Source organism: Pteropus medius, unplaced genomic scaffold (assembly GCF_902729225.1).
Source record: "Pteropus medius unplaced genomic scaffold, Ma_sr-lr_union100, whole genome shotgun sequence".
Classification (NCBI taxonomy): domain Eukaryota; kingdom Metazoa; phylum Chordata; class Mammalia; order Chiroptera; family Pteropodidae; genus Pteropus; species Pteropus medius.
In genome coordinates this window covers 7,917,852-7,938,511 of record NW_024355008.1, presented here as the reverse complement: position 1 = coordinate 7,938,511, position 20,660 = coordinate 7,917,852, and the positions used below count along the sequence as shown (strand labels likewise).

General features: G+C 37.5%; 1 protein-coding gene and 1 pseudogene across 1 annotated transcript in view; one reads left to right on the top strand and one right to left on the bottom strand.

The window, feature by feature from the left end:
* Positions 1 to 17,475: 17,475 nt before the first annotated feature.
* Positions 17,476 to 17,589, bottom strand: LOC120598237 (uncharacterized; annotated as a pseudogene).
* A 338-nt stretch (positions 17,590 to 17,927) lies between these two features.
* Positions 17,928 to 20,660, top strand: part of MYH15 (myosin heavy chain 15) — a 123,001-nt gene continuing 120,268 nt past the window's right edge. The window contains exon 1 of the mRNA XM_039856949.1: positions 17,928 to 18,027. Within this exon, the coding sequence (XP_039712883.1) occupies positions 17,940 to 18,027 (88 nt within the window). The 5' untranslated portion in view covers positions 17,928 to 17,939. The remainder of the gene's footprint in view (positions 18,028 to 20,660) is intronic.

The window sequence follows — 20,660 nt, the reverse complement described above, 5'->3', positions numbered from 1 at the left end:
GTATCACATTTTCTGTAAATTTGTTGTTTTAGGTGAGAGAGTAAATCTACTCTCTGTTTTTTCATCTTGGTAGAAGCAGAATTTCAGTCAAAAGACTTATATTACAGTTTATTTGAAAAAAAAATGTACTTGCCTTCTAAAAGAATATTTGAAAAATCTAGAATAAAATTAACTCCTTAGCTAGACAGGCAAAGCTTTTCACAATCTGCCGTTAGTCTAAATTATAAATTTATTGCCCTGTTGTAGGAAGAATGACTAAATATAGTATGTATATTTCCACCTCTCTATTTACAGGTTTCCAATGCTGTCAACATAACATTGTCTTCTTGGCTACTGTCCTCTTATCTGATCCTCTATTTTGGTCATTCCGACTTAATATAATCATTTTAATTGTGTGTATCTCATCTTACCAACAAGATTATATGCTCTTTTAAGGTGGTAACTATGTCTGATACTTCTATATTTTTCCTGAAAGCTTAGCACAAAGACTGGGCAATGAGTGAGTGGGCACTCAGCATATGTTTGTAATTTATCTAATGAAATACTGAATAGCCTGATGGGAGGAGCCTAGAGTTTTATTCTTGCTCATCTTAATCAGCAACACACAAATTACTGTATGACAGAATAAAAATAGGCTATGATATAATTTCTGAGTAATCATGATAGGACATCATAAATGTAGTCAGCCTACTTTTAAAATATCCAGACAGATGGTAAAACATTCTGTGTTATTTATTCTCTGTGCTCTGTGTCCAGTCCAACACCACCAATATCTCACTCCCCTTTTCTCAGACACCGGGGGGTTATGGTGCTGAAATTTTCTACTATACCAGGTTTCTTCTCTGTACCTGGTGGGACGGAGTATGTTGTGTCACCTTCTCTATTTTCAGTGACACAAAACCTGCATGAATTCTAATTATTTACTGAGAGTAATTGTCTGTGGTACCAATCCAGAAACAAGAGCCACAACGGTTAAGAGCATGGCCTCTGGTGTCAGACTGCCTGACTTTGAGTACTAGTTTTTTCAGTATATTAGCACTGTGACCTTGTGCAGTCATTTCTCCTCCCCAAGCCTCAATTCCTCACCTATAAACATGAGAGGATGATAGTACCCATCTCACAGAGTCTTGTAGGAACTTAGATCTTGCCACACTCATGGGAGTTTAATGCTTTTGAATTAAATTGAAAGATAGCTTGTAAATCCTAAATTGAGTCACTGTTTTTTATAGACAAAATTCCTTACCATATTGTTCCAAACCTGTGGCAATGACTGAGTGCAGGAAGACAAAGACACACAGCCATTATCCCTGTTTTTATGTGTCTGTGAGCTCAACTTGTTTTCACCAAGAGGACTATTGCAAGAAGTTTAAGATCCAAAGAAATTCATGATACTTTATGTCTGCCTATTAGTATTGCCAGGTAATGGCCATTCTTAATTGGTGAGAAACTAAATAAAATCTACTCATGTATGCCGCAATATAATTACAGTCATTTTATAATAATAAGCATTGCTATTTATTGAATACCTCCTCTATTCCAGGTAATGAATAGATATTATTTAAAATTAAGGTCTTATGATGTAGGTATAATGTGGATGAGAAAACTAAGGCACAGAAAGAATCCTTGGTCCTGGTTAGATACGAAGAGAGTTAGAATTCACACTCAGGCAGCCTGACTTCAGAGCCCATCACTTAATCTCTATGCTTTTCTGATGAGCCAAGATAAGATTTTATTTATGGTGACATATTTGTCTGACCCCAGATTGGCCTGGCTAGTGGAGATACTGAGAAGTTTTGAGACATGATCAACACAAAATAGGAATCATGGAAATGCATTCCAGATATTACTTGGGGGTGGGATAGGTAATGATTTTTAAAAGAAATAATTAAAAGCTATTTAGAATAACATAAATTGTCTCAAAAAACATAGGCTCTACAGCTGAGAGTCCTTTTTAAATTCTTTGTGACTGAGATAAGTGCGCCAGACCAATCCTGTCCTCACCTCGTTCCTCAGCCATGTATGTGACTAATGTTCATAAAATCAAGGTTTCTGATTTATAATCTGGCATGGATCAGATGGGTTGCAATTTATGACCAGACGTCAGCTAGACCCTTCTACTAGAGAAAACAAATATGAGTGAGTGTAAATAATATGTGTTAATATATGGATATTTAAAAATCGATCCTAATTTTAAGTAGATAGAATATGTTAGAAAAGTGGTCCCCAAACTTTTTGGCACCAGGGACCAGTGTTCCTATGAGAATAATGCCTGATGATCTGAGGTAGAGCTGAGGCGACGATGCTAGCGCTGGGGAGTGGCTGTAAATACAAATGAAGCTTTGCTTGCCCACCACTGACCTCTTGCTGTGTGGCCCAGTTCATAACAGGCCACAGAGTGGTACCGGTCCCTGGACCAGGGGTTGGGGACCTCTGTGCTAGAGGATAGAGGGAGAGAAAGAGAGAGTCTAAAATAAAAATTACTGGAAAACATAATCATTATAGATATTATTGCTCTGTTTCAAATAATTGGTAATGGGTCTCAACGCAGTGCTGAAAAGTTCTGCTCAAGAGCATGAGCTTCTGGAGGGCAGGGACCTGCCTTTTTCACCAGCGTTCACCCCACATCTGGCACAAAGTCCAGTGCGCGGCTGCCCAATCTGACCAATCATGGCTGGAAATAAGTGAAAAGATCAAAAAGCATTAACCTCACAAGTGAGAGGGCAGAGTGAGGAAAAGGGAGCAGAACAGGGAACAATTTTAGACTTGACAATTTTACTATCTTCAGTTTACTGAGGACAAGTAAAAGTTCCACAAAGAAGTCTGCCTCACAGCTGCAAAATCAGGCAGCCCGATTTGCATGATTTATAATTTTAACAATCTTGTTGGTGGCATGAATTGATTAATAAAGTGCTACCTGGAGAGTTTGTTTATCAAAGCATCACTGCATAAGAGTCTAGCTTTATTGGCCCATTTTATGCTTTTGGGTTCAGTGTCAGTCATGAGGGAGGAAGTCATTTTGCTGAAAGACAGGCCCAGATGTTTCCAGAAATTGTGGAATTGTAAATGAGCCTCTCAGATCAGATATTTCTTTTTCTTCCTTTCCTCTTCCTTCTCCGTCTCTTCCTTGTTATTACTATTAGAAATGATCAAAGAATAAAATCAAAAGACACATGTCTGCCTATCATGTGTCCCTAATTCTAATTTTCGAACTTTAATAACACAGATATTTTATTTCAAAACTAGAGGCCTGATTTCCTCAGAAAGTGTGAATTATTTTTAATATACAGCAAGCATTGGTGAAATATATTTTGAAATTTGTCTGAAGTTCAAAAGGCAGCCAGATAACAAACCCACTTTATAAACCATGCATCTGTTTTGCATCTATCTTTACTTCTTAAAGATAAAACTTATTACATTATTTTGCAACGTGCAATCTTACTGAAAATAGGCTAGACATGAGAGCATCTAAAGAGAAGTTATTCCTTTGAATCTAGCCACTCATTAAAAAACACACAGCAGCATTAACACTCTAGCTGAAAAAAAAATTTTTTTTCCTTAGTGGGTTTTTTCTTTAATCTTTTACCAGTCTCACAAAGGAAGTTTCTAGATTGTTGAGAACATCAGGCATACAGGATGAGCAATTGATAAAACTGAGCAATGGATAGAAAAATAAAATCTCTCCTTTATGCGGTGATGCTAGGTCGCTTGTGGTTGGTAGTAATTTTCCAAATAAGGAAGTATTATCTGCTAAAATAACTGTTCCACTGACTAGAGAAGAAAATGGTGATCGGAGTGGCTGTGTTGGACGAACGAGGTTAGGGATAGTCAGTGAGCTCTGGAAAACTTTTAGAAGTGAGTTCAGTTATTTATTCATCATTTATTTGTCTGTTAGAATAATATAAATTCTTCATAAAAGGTATATTTATTTTCCAAAATCATTAGTGTCTCAGCTAATTCTTGTTTTGAAATTTGTGGTGAGATTTCCTCCATCTTCCAGTGTATTGGAACCCCCAAATTTTAGCTGAGCACAAGGCCACCTGAAATAAAGACTGTTTTATGTAGTCTCTCTTCACTAGTGGCCAGCAAAATGTAAGCATCCTTTGCAACTAAGTGTAATTAAGTTCTTGTTAGTGTGGTGTTAATGTGACATAAATGGAAATGATCAACAATTTCTGGAAAAAAATCTTTAAAGGGCATGGCCCATCTTTTTTTCTTCTTCTTCTCAACTGGAAAGGGACAAAATGGATGGATCTCTAACAGAATTTTGATTCATGAATTGGTCTGGGGAATGGAAGTCATGCACAGTAGACTATCAAGAAAGAAACCTGATTCCTTATATTGTGGTATACATACAAGCCTTGGTTTAACTCCTTCCAGACTTTATGATAACAATAAACTTCTATCTTATTTGAGTTGTTATTTTGGAGTTTCCTCTTCCTCACTCACTCATTTACAAAGGGCAGTTTTGTTGTCGTTCCCCTTGGCAACTAATACTGGGACTACCAAGAAATACTGACTAAATATAACCATTTATAATCCTCCAAAGCTAGACAAAAAATTAGTAGTTATAAAAAGAAAAGATAGATATATTTATATCAAAATATAAGACAAATGTTACTATAAACAAATTTAGGGGGAAAATGATATGGTAAATTGTAATAATACAGATGACTTTAGATATAGTAAGGCTGTCTGTGGCATTCTTTGGATGTTGCTTTTCTAAAATAAATTTCTCACGTCAGCTTTTAAAAATTCCCAATTACAAACTTAATAGAAAAAACAAATACCCCATAAAAATAGGCAAAATAAGCAAGCAGAATAAACATCTCAGACAAGAATCCGTTCAAATGACTGATAAGCATTTGAAAAGATGCTCAAATTTTTTAATAGGGAAATTAAATTAAAATTACAATACGGTATTGCTTTATACCTATCAGTGTCAGAAACTAAAAAGAATGAGAATGCCAATTACTTTCAATAATGCAGGAAAAAGAATACTTTTATCCATGGCTAGTAAAATTGTTGCTGCTGCCTTTTTGGAAAGCAATCTGGCACTATCTATTAAAATTTTAAATGCATTTTCTCTGACTTAACATTTCCACTCCTGGGACACTTTTCCCAAAGAAATAAAACTATGAGTAATGACACATGTACAAGGACTCCAGTTACAGTTTTCATAATGGTAAAAAAGGAAAAAACCCAGAAACTTCAGTGAGGGAATTATCAAATAAACTATGGTACATTTACACTGTAGAATATCATACAGCCATTAAAATGATAAATTAGAGTTCTGTCAGTTGGTTTGGCAGGTGTTGAATGATGTATTATAGAGTGTGAAAAGCAAGACATGGAGACCTATATATATTGATCCCATTTTGTTAAACAACCAATATCAATGTGTAATATATTTTCATGTCTACATAAGCATATAGGCATGGAGAAAATATCAAAGGAATTCTAAATTGTTAACTGTGGTACCATTTTATAATTCTCATTTAAATACCACAATAACTTTTTTACTAATTCTTTCTCCTAAGTTTTTTATCTTATTTTCTAACAAACGTGAAATCACCACTATGTATCCACACATCAAGTCCTTTCACAAATGTGCTCATCCTCAAATCACAAAGTTAGACATGGGAAAGGAAGACAGTGGGCACCTTGGAACTAAGAGGATTCAAAAGTTTCTTTCTTCTTTGTAAACCTGTAGCAAACCTGTATGGAAGACTTTTTCCTTCCCTCCATCCTCTAATATACTCTAACATCTCTTATGACATTGACTCTTCTATCTAAGTTGGAACAGAAGAACATAACTTGTAAATTGTGCTTAAAAGCAACATCATGTAAATTTGAGGCTCTCGAATGCTTTAGTAAAAACCATTTAGTATGTAGTCAATGTAGTCAATGCTGCAAAACATTTCATCTTCAACAATTGCTATTGTAAGAGCTGAAATTTGACCTTTGGTTCTGTATATTAGAGTACTTGATCAACTACATTTTAAGTAGAATGATTTATGATCACCAATATACAGCACATCTTCAAAAGAGTTTCTATATCGGTCACTTTAATTTTATTGTCTAGTCAGTCAATTTATCTACAAGATTTGATCATTCGAATATAGGTTAGCTCTTACCTGCTTTATTTATTTAAGACATGGCTTACTTTACATTAAGGCCCATGTTTTGATCCTCATTATCTATTCAATCCAGAGGACAAGTAACCCTGCCTCACACTACAGCAGGTCCTCAAAGTCCTTTCAGTTCAGTGTCATTGTGTTATAATGTTGATGAGATGTGGTAAGAATTTAACTCTTGTTTATATCAATTAGCCTATGGTAAAATTGATTTTGCTAAAAATCATGGAATCTTATCAATGACATTAAATGAGAAATCATTGCACTGGTGTTATAATAAAATATCACAGACCAAATTTGAATCTCTAGGGCTGCCACATCTTCTACCCTGTAGATTTGTGACCTAAGCCACATCAGCAATATCCTGATTCTGCTCTTGCTCTTTCTTGGAATTTTTTTTTAATAGAGTCTAACATGCACCTTCTCCCCACCACAAACACCTCCTCTTGTTCCCCACCACCTGCCCTCAGAGTCTACTGGTACACATCTCTCCTCCTGACCATTCAAAATCGAAAGAGGTTTATTACTTTTAAGAACTGGCTCGTATTTATTCCAAATTAGACCCCTCTAAAAACCTAATCTGGTTAGTTTCCTCTGCATTTGGACATTTTGAATCCTCAGAGCTCTTTGAAATGCAAATTAAACAGTTTTGTCTGCTTTATCTGGACTGATTCTTTTTAAAAAGTCTAAACACAATAATACAATCGTGCTCAAGCCCTAAGCACATATGAAAAATGGCCCAAAGGTCAAATGGACAGCTTTAATGTCTATTTCCTACAAACTGAAAGCCAGCCAGGGTATTTCTGGTGATATTTCTGGTGCTTCATCTCATATCGCCTGGGATTCTGTGAGGTTACTGCTGACTGGCAGTTTACCCATTCTAATTAAATTGCATTCCTGTAAGAAGCAACAAGGATCATCTCAATTAGGCTGCCATATTGGCTCATGTTAGCATAACTGATTAGTTATAATTATGCAGTACTTGCTTCAGCATTCATTACTAGCCCATTTCTCCCCACAATACTGCTGTAATAGGTTTCAGTATAGGTGTCTCTCTATTCTCTTCTCTCCCCCTTCCTCCCCAATGGGAAATGGTGAATTAATTGGTTTGGAGGAAGAGTCATGCAGGACTAGCCCATCAGTACTGAAAACTGATTGCATGAGATGTTTCCTGCAACCAAAAGAGTTCCACTTTTTTATATCACTTCCCAAGTTACTTTAAACATAGTTCAGAGAGTCCTTTGCTTCAGGGAGACACTTTCAGGTTTTGCAAAAGGATTTCAAGTCCTGGAAAAGTGATTCGAAGCCAAGGGCTTTGACCGGATGTTTCCCCTTTTATTGTAATTGGTTAGCTGTTTTCTTCACCTAGACTGCTGCAAAAGAAAATTCTCTGGTTATTGGAAGAAGCAAATAGTGATGAATTTCCTTAGATAGAAAGGACACTTTTTAAAGTAATACTTTTAAGGGGAAGAAATTAAAGAATGTTATCAGAATTATGAGCTAATATTGTATCTCATAAAGGTTACAGGAATTGATTTTAAACCCTAACATTCTAGACTCAAATCTCGTCTCCAAAATTTCTACTTTATCATCTCTATTTCCTCATTTGTAAAATGGGAATAATAAAAGTTCTGTCTTCTAAGGTTGTTGTGAGGCTTAATGAACATATGCAAAGTGCTTAGAACAATGCTTGGAACATAGTAAACCCTTAATTTTATATTCCTTCTGAATATTCCTATAATGGCCTAAATAAATTGTAATCAATTAATATTAACTGTTTCCTTGGCAATGTGGAAAGTGTTGAGACCCTTAACTTAATTATTCAAAATCACTGGGAGAGAGAGCTCTAGAGCTCAAGACTCTAAAATTGATGCCAATAGAGAGGGTGTTGCTGCTTTTCTTATTAATATTGTCTGATCCTATTATGCAGCAAGCATTTAGAGAATGAGTTAAATTAGTCTGTGAATTTGGGTTATAGAAATGGAATAGTTTTCTGGAATCTCACACTCTTGCCTCAGAGACGTTTTGAGTGCCAAATCCAGATCCATGGGTTCAGTTTCTCAAAAACCAGAAGATAAATTTAGAAACAATGGCAAAATTGACTGAGATTGTCACCATTGACTTTAAAGTATATAAAGACTTGATTCAGCTCTGGTCTGCTCATTTTCTTTGCTGTTTCCAAGGTAGGTTTTTATCTTTCTCTTTCTATCAAGATATTGAATGACGGGTATGAAAGACAATTTGCTATTTTTACTAATTTTTTTCAAATGAGGGTTATCCATTATATGAAATGAAATATTTTAAGAAAAAAAAAAACAACAACAATGTATTTGTAGAACAGAATCGTTCTGAGGTAAGAATTTTAACTTTTATTTTATAATCTCTTGGAGAATGTATGTTCACGATTGCACTTAACCTACTGAAAATAATTTGTTGACAAGTCTTGTCTCCTATTAGACGTAAAACTTGAGAGTAGAAGCCATATATTAATTATTCCGGTATCCCAAGTATTTTGCCAGTTCTTGGCACTTATTTGTTATTCAAAAAGTGCAACCAGTTTTGTTGAAATTAATTGAACTTGAATATATAATTCTCCATTTTCATTTTAGATAGGTATATCTTTGAATATCTATCATGTGAAGATGTTGATTATAATTGTATGTAGTTAAAATTCATGTAATTATCCTGGGTTAATGTCATATCATCCAGAAAAATACAAAAACAATGAGAATAAAATAAAAAAATACCTTGGCTTTATATTATGCATCATCTTTTAGAATCACTAAATATATCTAATTCTTATCATTTGTGTTGAATAATATCCCCAGCTATTCTAAACTAGATGTTAAGTTATTATGCAGATCATGGGTCAATGACTCTAAGGCATATTTTACTAGATTGTGACAATGTTCCATTCCATATAGTATTCTCTGTGGTGTTAAATTGTGTTTTATAGGAGAGTGTTATTTTCCTTTAACTCTAAAGCACAAAGATACAACTCCCAATCTTAGTTTTCTTTAGTTCTTGTTCATAGATCTATCATGAGTTTTTTTTTTTTTTCCTATACTCTTCTCAAAACTGTCAATACTTAAATCCTGGCTCCACCATCATTGGTGAACTTGGGCCAATCATTTATTTTGCTGGCCTTTTTTATACCCACCTCTAAATTAAGGAGAACTGAGATAGCTGATATTAACGAACTTTTAGTTCTTAAACTCCATGGATTCAAAATTTTAGGATAAACTATTTAAATTTTTCCCTGCAAGTTCAATTTTCTTGGTATAATCAACCAGTTGATTTTTGTCCTCATATACTTTTCAAGCATAGACCTAGATTTTCATTTCTCATCCAACTTAGAGAATGAGATGGTGATCACACATTATCTGTAAGGACATGTTGCATCTCGGTTAGAATCTTTTCTAATGAAGAACATGATCCCTCCTAAGCTTGAGCTCAGCCAGGAGATAATATAGCATCTTTCTTAGGAGCATGAACTCAGAAGGCAAACTAATTGGGTCTGTTTGTTGTTTCATTCCCTGCTCTGTGCAAAGGACTGGAGTCCGCTCTGAATGTTGTAGACCTAGTCCCTGCCCTAAGGTCACTTGTGCTTAATTAGGAAGATTTACAATTAATAATAATAATAATATAGAATAAAGATTATCATGATACAATTAATAAATGGCTCTAAGAATGCATGTAAGAGAGACTCATCCTCGAGAACACCATCTTGTAGAAATATTGCTGAATAGTGACACAAGGAATGATTAGGAATTAGCAGGGGTATGGACAGGGCTAAATGTTCCAAGGGAAGGTCACATGTTATGGGAATACCCAGAGGTCAGAGAGTGCTCTTGGCCCCTACTAGTAGTACACCAGCCAGGTCATGCCTGAGGATGAGAGAGTAAGGGGTGAGGACATCATGCAGGCCAGAGAGTGAAGAGCTGTGTAGGCTCTGTTAACATTTTGAGCTTTTTCTTAAGTAAAATGTGGAAAGGTTTTAAATAGATAATATGACTATGTTCCCATATATGTAGCCTCATGCTAGATTGGCTGCTGTCAAGAGATCAATTAAGAGAGTAAAGCAATAAACCAGGAGAGACATGGTGATGTCATTGACCAGGGTGCTGTGGAAAGATGTGGATGGTTCTGAGAGATATTTAGATAAAGAGTCAGCAGAGCCTGGCACATAATTGGCTGTGAAGGTGAAGGGAGAAATAGGAATCAAGGATCACTTTCACATATCTGGATTCCAAAGCAGAGACACCACTTTCTACCTCACCAAGTCTCAGTGGCTTTATATAATATGGGTTATTATATAAGTCTCTCAAAGAGCTGCTGTGACTTTAAAAGAGTTATTATATATAAAGCAGTTAACCCAATGCCTGGTGTACACTAAATCCTTAGAATTGGTAACTATTATTCTTATAAAATACTGTTGGTACTGACTCTATAGGTATCATTTCAGTGACACTTGAGATTCCTTCCTTTGAGTTGCAAATGATTATTTAAAAAATACAATTATAGGCAAGCAGATCATGCCTCCATGATCTATGTCATCTTGTGGATGGCTCTATCCCAGCATTTCTCATATCAATTGTAAGAGCTGATACACATCCCTGCAGCCCAACTCCTACTAGAGCAGGAACTTCTTGAGGTCTTATTGCTTTTTTAACCTATAGAGCCTAAGAGAGCATACTCAAAAGTGGACACATGCCAGAATTTATTCAGAAGTTTTCCTCTGGGTAAATAGCAAGTAGCTGCATGCAGAGAACTTGAGGTTTGATCAGAGACTGGAAGATGGGAAGAAAAATAGATAGTCTTGGACAGGATAGGAGGGCCACTGGCAACTAGAAGAGAGGGACCAATGGAAGGAGGGAGCTGAAGAGAAATGTCACTGATATCTACTATGTTAAATTGGGGTGGGCCTTTGATTAGTTAATGAACACGGTGGTTTGGGAGGGGGCGAAGGGGATGGTGGAAACAGGATGGTATCCCAGAACCAGAAAGTAGATTAGAGTGAAAAGTAAGTATTGTTAGGGTTTGCCTTTAGGAGATCATTGGAGGAACAATTTTTGTGGAATGATACGAGGAAAAGTCAAATCAAAAAGGGCTGAGGAGAGACCCAGAGGTGGGAGAGCAGAATCCAAGACTGTGAACTAGATTGCCTCTGGACCTGGAATTGTCATCATAATCACTCTTTGCGATGAGTGTTTCACATAATCAATAATTTGCTCAACACTCTTGATTTGCAATTTGATTCAATTCAATTCAAGGTTTTAACATTTCCCTTTTAAGGAGATAAACCTATTTAATGGTCATGCTTTTATAGAAAGCTAAAGTGCATATAAATAAATAAAAAGCACATTTGTAGCTGTTTAAGAAGTAATAGATTTATGCATAAAGACTAAACTATTAGGAGTTTTCTACTGAGTAAACCTGACTGAGTTGAGGCATATAACAGATTATCCCAGCAGCATGAATATTAGGAGACATCAGCATCATTTGTCTACCCAGTAGTGCCCCTAATTAAGAGCATCTTGAGGCATTTCCCCAGATTCATGGTGTTCACTGGGCCTTGTAACTAGATGTATCTCGCTTACAGCCTTGAGACACATATTCCAGCATGTTGGGAATCATTTAAGTGCTTGATAATTCTCCCCTTCCTCTGTTGACATTTGGATAAATCCATTCTCATTTTCAGGAACTTTGTCTCCAATTTTAGTAATGGAAGAGGCTTTGTCAAGAAATTCTTAGTGTTTGTTTACTCAGAAGACTATTAATATTTCCTCTTATTACTTCCATCATGGTTTCCCAGCAGTGGAAGCCTTTGAAAGTAAACATGCATAATAACCTAACTTGATGAAGAACTCAAGTGAATCTAATCAATTATGATGAAACCAACTTGAAAACTGTTGGGGTTGCTAACATGAAAATAATTTAACACTTTTAACAATTTACTTAATAGGCCTTGTTGAGTTTCTGCTTACAGTTAAGACACGAGAATGCCAAGGTGGTATGAATTTCAAAGGCAGTCTCTGCATCCCCTCCCTCCAGAAATTTATTGTCTGGCCCTGATTGAAAAACATAAAATCGACTAGTGATGGATTCACGGTGACCTGCAGCAGTGACAGGTCTAGAATCACTGTCATTTCCCAGGATAGACACTGCCTAAGTAAACGATAGTCTAACCTCCACCTACCCAGCTACAGTTGTCACTTTGCAAATTTCCCTCCTTACTTCCCAAAGCCGTTGTCCTCTAGCATGGTTTTGCACATCTCAGATTCACTAAGCAATTTAGAAATCAAAGCTACCCTCCTGCATATTTAACACAGCATTTAGACTGAACAAATGTTTGTTGAATGGTAATAAGAGTAGTTAACACTGATTGAAATTTTACTATGCACCAGACATGGTGCTGACTTTTACTTACATAAATCTTCACATCATCCTAGAAAAAAAATAAGAACCTGTATTAAGTCAAAGATTGGGACGTAATGTTTTCATTAAGAATATATTTTTTTATGTCAAAAGCAGAAACTCACTCAAGATAATTTAAAGTTGAAGGGAAAATGGAAATTTATTGGAGGGTTATTGAAAGATCTTAAAGAAACCAAGGGCAGCAGTTGAATCTAGGTCTTAAGAGGTGCTCTAACCAGGAACGCTTTTTGAAATATAAGCAAGCAATCTTTCTCTCTCTCTTTCTCTAATGCTACCTCTCCTCATTCTTGTGACTCCCTCTTGATTAATGCTTCTACTACTTGCCCTGCATTGGTACCACTTGACCACACCACAATGCCAAACTCAATCTATCACTCCATTTAAACAAAAAGCCCAGACTGAGAATAGCACCTAAGTCCCAAATCTGTTCCGGAGAAAGACATTCTGATTGTCCCTGGTAGGATCAAGTACTTGCACCTGGTGTAATCAGCTGGGCCAGGACACCATTGTCACCTTACAGACATGATAACTTGTGATTCATACCTGCAGGTGATGGCAAGTACTTCTCATAGAAGTGTGTGGACTTAGTGGGCACTCCAAACCATCTGCTAAAAGTAGATGAGAATTTGATAATTAAAGCATCAATAGAACTTGGCGATCAATTGAATGTGGGTGAGAAAGAGAAAGAGAAATTAGAGATAACTCCCAGGTTTCTATGTTGGTAGATGACAAGGGTCTAAGATGGGAACCCTTTCACTGAAGTGACAAGCAGAAGATGATGAGGGAGGGAAGGAGCCTGTGAAAGAACAATGCAAGGAAAAGGCCTCTCGTGTCAAGAAAAACATAACCAACCCTAAGGTTTTAGCTGAGTGGTGAGCTGGAGTCAGCTGCACAAGCTAACTTGTGCCCTGGCTTCCATAGTTCCCCCTGGGCTGCCTCATCGTGACCTCTGCCACATGACCAGCACCACTCTTCCCCAGGGTGCAGAAATTTTTCTCTACAAACTTGCCTAAAGTGTAGCCATATTTCAAGACAGAAGGAACTCCCTCCCACCCTCAACCCCCTCATACCCAATTCAGTCCCAAGCTATTGCTCTAAAAGGGCAAATAGTGTGTTTATCCTGCCCATCATTGTACTCCTTGAACCAGGAATTACAGATGGGCAATAAATATATACTTAATAAGAGAATAAATGGACATTTTCAAAAGCTTTTTATAAAATACTCGGGGAGAGGCAGACCACAAGAATACAATCAGCATAAAAATAATATTTTCAAACTAGAGATTTTATTCTTAAAATAACTCAATGCTCTAGACTTAACAGTAAGGTATCCAGCTTGTCCCAACCTGCCTGGGACTTTCTTGGTTTTAGTACCAAAAGTCCCAAACCTTGGAAAAGGCTTCAGTCCCCAGCCACCTGGAATGCTTGGTCCCCAGGTTCTTGTTACTGCTCACATGACAGGCATTAATTTATTTCCTATCAAGGACAGCTAGATTTGGACCAACATGATCTTTTCCAGGCCAAGGTGAAAAGCTCACATCTCAACTCTCCCTTCCAGATAAGGCCTTCCCATTCCTTGCCTTTACCTTGTCAACTGGATAACTAAGATACATTTATTTCTGGAAATTCCATCATGTCAATGCAAATGGAAGAGTAGCAGTTTACATATTTATTCACTCAGTCCCTAAAAAAGCGTATGCTAGAGCAGAACATGGGGATTTATTTGGCTGTACTACAAACCGAATGCCAAAACACATAAGTATCTGAGGCCTCTCTCTGAGTTCAACTTTCTGATAGTAATGTTGTCTAAGTACCCTGTGAATAATGGATACCAGTAAGCTGGACTTCGAAGTTATCCAAAAGGTCTGTCTTCATCACCAATTTATAAATCATTGTTCCAACTCATCAATTCTTTTATGAGTGGGGTGTCCATCTGTCCCTATTTGCTTGGGGGCATTATCAGATTATATCTGTTGCCCTGGTTTAATTGTTAATAGCGCCCCTTTTCACTCTCAAATGTGTCCCGGTATGAAAGAAATATGTTCAGGTTTGGATAATAAATAATAAGGTTTCCACACTTATGAGTATAGCTACGTGACTCCTGGAGCCTAATCGTCTCAGTTGAACTGACAAATCAAGCTCCTAAATGTTCAAAGGAAGCCCTGGGCCCAGACACGAGGTATTCACAGCAGCATGCAGACAACCCTTCCTTATTTCTTCCTCTCCTCTCCCACCCTTCCAGCCCGGCTCCCTTCTCTCTTCTGCTTCTTCAATATACTTACTAGCAGATAAAAGTTCACAACAGATCTCAGAATCCTTTGACAAAAAATGTGCCAAAATACCAGTCTCAAATTTAATTTCTTCTCAATATATAGATTCATTTATCCTTCTAAAAGAACTACCTTTGCTTCTGTATTCATCTATTTTTCTCTATCATGATTAAAATATATTCCTGTTTATTTTGCTGGCAAGGTTAATTTGTTTACTTTTTTTGGGAATTTTGGCTCTTTCATTTTCTTCGTTAAGGTGTTGATATAACTCTGCTGTGACAAGTGGGTTATTCTAAAAAGTTCTAAAGCCATGTGTGCAACTCGAAACTAAAGGGACGCAGAGGATAGTAGGGGCATTGGGTTAATGGATGCAGGAGGAGGACATGGAGGAAAGAAGATTCTGATCCTTCCTTCGCTCAGGTGGGTCCTTCTCTTGGCCTCAGCTACCTACTCCAGGCAGTTGCCAGGTCCTCTGTACTCCTGGCATGTGCAGTTTTCTCCTGTCTAGGGCTGCCTTCTGCACATACTGTTTCCTGTATACCTTTAAATATGCTAAGTGGTCCAGACTAGCAAAGAGAGTTACACAGCTGTGTGCTCTATGTTTTGATGTGATCTTTTATCCTTGAATGTTATAATAAGAACTACTTTTAAAAATCTGTTAATTATGAAAGTACATGTGCATGCCAAAAATTTAAACAGATCGGAATGGTACGAAGTGAACTGTAACTGTCTCCTTCTCCCATCCATATCCTGTTCCTGCTTCCTAGATACCCATTTCTTAGGGATTCTTCCAGGAAATTTGTATACACATATGCACACACACGTAGAGACACACATACACATTTATTAATATCTTCTATATCCAAAATCTATTTCCTGAGCCCTTCTGTCTACTGAGTGCAAGCCACCAGGAAGCCACATATAGTGGAGGGGGAGGATACAGTTCAGTTCTCCCACAAGTACAGACTCACGACTTGTCTCCCTGACTACGGCTTCTCCCTGTTCCAATCCACCCTGAATTTGCTGCCAGAGCCATTTTCCTAAAATACTGCTTTCCTCGTGTCTCTGCCCAGAGTCTATAATGCTTCTTGCAGCCTTTTTCTAAATGTCCCTGCCTAACTTTCAGAGTTTTCCTTTGTGTTGCTCCATTCTATCTATTCAAGTGTTTATTATTATTATTATTATTATTATTATTATTATTATTCCTAAATCAGCATATTCACCGGCAGAAAGTTCAGTTTCATCTTTTTCTCCTGGGAAAGGCTACCCTCAGTGCCGTGTCTGGGCTTTTGCTCAAATACTTGTGCTTCTCTCAAATACCTTTTCTCCTCTCTGACTCAGGAAATGTCGCTATAGATTATAACTAGTCCTTGCATTGTGTAGGTGAGGAAACTGAACCTACAAGTCGCATGCCTATTTCCTAGAAGAGAAAAAATGATCTCTTAGACTGGACCACTAGTCTTTGCTTTAACCCACACTCTTAGATCCCAGAGGTGGTGTCACTGGACACATCCAAGTGACCATGAAGAAAAGAGTAGATCAATCCAAGGAAATACATCACTTTATTAGGTGTGTTAATTGTCACCCACATGTGAAATAGACAGTTCATTCTGGAGGGGCTGGACCACGGCTCAGTCCTCGAGTGGGGCACCAGAGCTAAGCAAACTTGGCAAGTCTTCCTCTACCTTCTCCATCTGTAAATGGGGCTAATAACACTCGCAGTGCACACTTGAGCAGAGAGGGAAAAGCCTTAGTTTGTTTTGTTTTTTTTTTGTCAGAGAGGATGACCTCTCATTTCAGATCATGATGGCCCACATGACATTTCTTTTCCTCCATGTTACCAAATGTAAAGTGTGCAGATTAAAGATAAAATAAGTAAAGTTTTGGTATCGAATGAACACTGAATGAATTTAGCCCTGATGATTCGCTCAACAAACAGTCCCTCCAAGCCTAGAAACGTGCCATTTGAGCCCACGAATTCCTTTACTCACACCCGCTCACTCCTTTTACCACACAACCTGCTTCCTGCCTGCGGCACGTGCTTCCCCACTGCTGTGCTTGGCCAGCCTCCTAAATGTCTGTCTGCCAGTGGTTTTGTACACCATCTGCTTTCAGACACTCATCTCTGCCAGGATACTCACCTTTTCATTCTTTTACTCTCTAACGTTGATCATCTGTCTAAATAACTTTCTCCCCTCTGTCACCATCACCTGACTATGATGTTCCATCTACTTGATTGCATCTAGATACCTGTAAGCCCTTCCTCCACTGCTAGCAAGGGACCTAGTGCTCACAACTTGACATTACTCCATCTGGCTCGTTCTGCCACCTGCCAAGGTCAGAGTACTGTGGTTCACAACTACATTATGACCTTTATGTTTCTAGAAACTTTTATCTTGGTGGGCCTCATTCTTCACAAAAATATTAAAAATCAGATTTTACAACTGTGCTGGTATAAAGACTAATTAATAAAATGCAGGCTTGATTCATTATTATATATAATACCATTTTTTTCTTCTAATTTTACTCTTTCTTCTTTCTTTTTTTTTTTATGCGAGACAATCCTTGACCTCACAGATTGCAAGGACCTTGTCAGTTTACAATCCCTTATTTTTTTATTTTTTTATTTTTTATGCCTACAGCACCTGGTCTTCCTGGGTGGTCTCCCATCCAAGTACTAACCAGGCCTGACCCTGCTTAGCTTCCGAGATCAGATGGGATCAGGCTTGTTCAGGGTAGCCGTAGACTTCTTCTGATTTTAAAAGACATTAAAATTAAAATATTTTCATGGGCTCCTAAGGATATCTGGGCCCTAGGCACTTTGCCTTCTGTGCCTAGTGGACAAGTTGGCCCCGCCAGAGTCAGATGTCCTGGAGTCCAATTTTGTCATAAACTTGAGACATGGCAGAGAAAGAGGAGGAAGAGAGGTAGTTAAAAAGAAGACGTAACACTTTTTAGTCCATCTATAGTGAATGGTTTCTTTTTAATGCCTGTTGCCTCATTTCCCCTTTTTCCCCCTGTACCTATCTTCTGTAGAGTGAATCCTTTCAGCTCACTTTTAGGCCTAAGCCTTTTTGGGTGGATCACTTTAAGAAGGATGGATCCGTCAGAGCTTGGAGAGGCTGCAACCTTCCTCAGAACAAGTGAAGTGGAGCTCCTTCCGTTACAGGCTACGGCCTTGGATGGTAAGACTTGTAGTGGCTGCTAGTGTCACTTTATTTTACTGATTCCAGGTGGCAACTGAGATATTTGATTGGTTGAGAAGAGTCGCCAGGTCTGGAGTCTAACTTATTTGCTTGGGATGTAATCTGCCTCTATGAATCTCTGACCGAGCAATAGAGGAACTCAGAGTGTCCAGAGTAGGAATGGAGGCTTGCAGAGAAGAAGGGAGGACCTGGGAGGCAGCCCAAGCCCATGCTCTCCTGGCTTGGTGCCAAGAAAAGTTTACTCTTCCAGGAAGTGATATTATAATGCAGACACCCCCAGTAGTAGCCCCAGATAAAGGCTTTCTCAGAAGTCTCTTAGTTGTCAGTGAATGCTATAGCAGAGAGAGGGGCCTGAGGCTTAGACTGTAGCTGGAGTTTGTACACTGTAAATGAGAAATAAGGAAAAGACTGTGGAAGGCAGGAGAAATAGAAGTCGTCTCTGATCTTCTTCAGAATTTACTAATGTTGGAACTTTGCCCTCTGGCTGTCTTCTAGGTCAGCAGGGTCACTCAGCCAACACTAACAAAAGATAATTGGGAGACTTGCTCCTCCTGATTAATAATTTCTTGGTAGTTACAGGGAAAAACAAAGGTTAATGAGGATTTAGCCTTGAGATAAAGGCTAAGTGCTACATGAAAATCTCTAAATAAATCATATATTTTCCCCTCTCTCTTGGCCATTTTCCAAATTTCAGTTAATTGGAAATTTGGAGTCAGATTCACAGTGTGATCTAGCACCAAGCCACCTCCATATCTTAATTCTAAAATTATTCAACAGTGCACCATAAATACAGACTGAGTATTGTTCTAGTACTCAGAATTAGTCAACATTAGGCTTTAATATGACCAATTAGAATTCAAGCCAGTTATGTAGGACATTTTATTTCCATCATAGACTGGCCCTGGATCAGTTCCCAGTTTCAAGTCGTTGGGTTTCATTACTGTGATTGGATTTTAGAGTAGCTAATTATAATCCATCAAATAAAATACAATAACAGAACTATCCCCGAGGTCAGAACCGGTCATGCAGACGCTTATCGCAGGTGGTTTAGATAACAAGGGACAAGACTGGATTTGTGCCAGGGAGAAAGTCAAAATCGGGCCAAAGCATTAGAGATAATTGGATGATACATTTAGTAGACTCAGCACTGTAAATAATTACTTAAAATATATTGACCACATAATTTATTATTATTATTATTTATTTTTATTTTTTATTTTTTGGCCAAATAATTCTTCTTCATAGAAATGCACTAGCAGCAGCAGAAAGAGACTCACCTACAGTTTTTCATCCTCCTGGGCTAGTGGACAATAGAGTATTTTTTTTTTGGCCTTGGGCTAACCAAAAGCAGTGTGATAAGGGTATTTGACATGTAGTCTTGGGTTCAAATTCTCTGTCCTTGATCCTCTCTAGCTGTGTAATTAGAGCAAATCACTTCTCCTTACTGTGCCTTGGTTTCCTCATTCTGCCAAATGGGATACTAATCCTTGCTCTGCCTACCTTCTTCCACGAGGACCAAATGAGACAATAAATGTGAAGAACAAATACAATGCATTATTATAATACAATTATTATAATTGCTGGGTATCAGAAAGGAAGTATGTTAGAGATAAAGACATCATTCCAAAGCCAAATCTAGGTGATTTTTATATTAGGACAGGTAAATAATCTCCCTAAAATAACTACAAAACTAAATATACTATTACTCCAATTTTGAGCAGTATTATAGAAAAAAGACTTGAAAGAAATGCTTCAGATAGTTAAAAGTGTTATCTCTGAGTTCCATCACTGATGATTTAAAAAAAATTCTTTATACATTCCTCTACTGTTTAAGTTTTCTCCAATAAACATGCTACCTTTATATTGGAAAAGATATTTAATCACCTAAATATATGAAATTGTATGGGCAAACCTCCTGAATTTACAGAGGAAAAAACTAAGGCCCAAAAATATGAGGCCATTCTTTATATCTTGTTACTAGCAAAGCCAGAAATAAAATCCAGGTGGCCTGACTCAGATCCATTGCTGTCTACATATCTGTCTCTGCAATTATTCATGAATGCAAAAAATTAAAAGTTGACTGAGTTCATTTACTTCATCTTTAAAAACATCCCCATTAGGGGCTGGGCCTTAGATAGGAAAGGGTTTCCAAAAATTCTTCTCTCTCACTGTTTCCAGGGGTGACGAAAGAAATTGCTAATCATGAGGCAGGTGTTAAATCCAGTCCTTGAGATAAAATTTGGAGGAAAAAAGGCTGAGCATGTAAGATAGAGGAAGCATGTTGTAAAGGAAGGGCTCTGGTTTAAGGAGGTAGATGATCTAATTCCTAGAGTCAGTATTCTAATGACTGTCACTAATGAGCTGTGTGTCTACAGACACCTCTCTTAATCTCTTTTCTCAGGTTCCTTTTCTAAAAAAAAGGGGGGGTAGGGGGATCTGTGCCAGGTGATATCCATGTTTTTTTTTTTTTTCAAGTGATAACATTTAGTTTTAAATGCAGTGTATTTGCCTTAAATACACAAAATGGGGGTGAAATGGGTGCTTTTCATAAACAAGCCTATTTTCATAGACATGACACAAAGCAAAATCCAGTTTTGCAAAATGAGACCAAA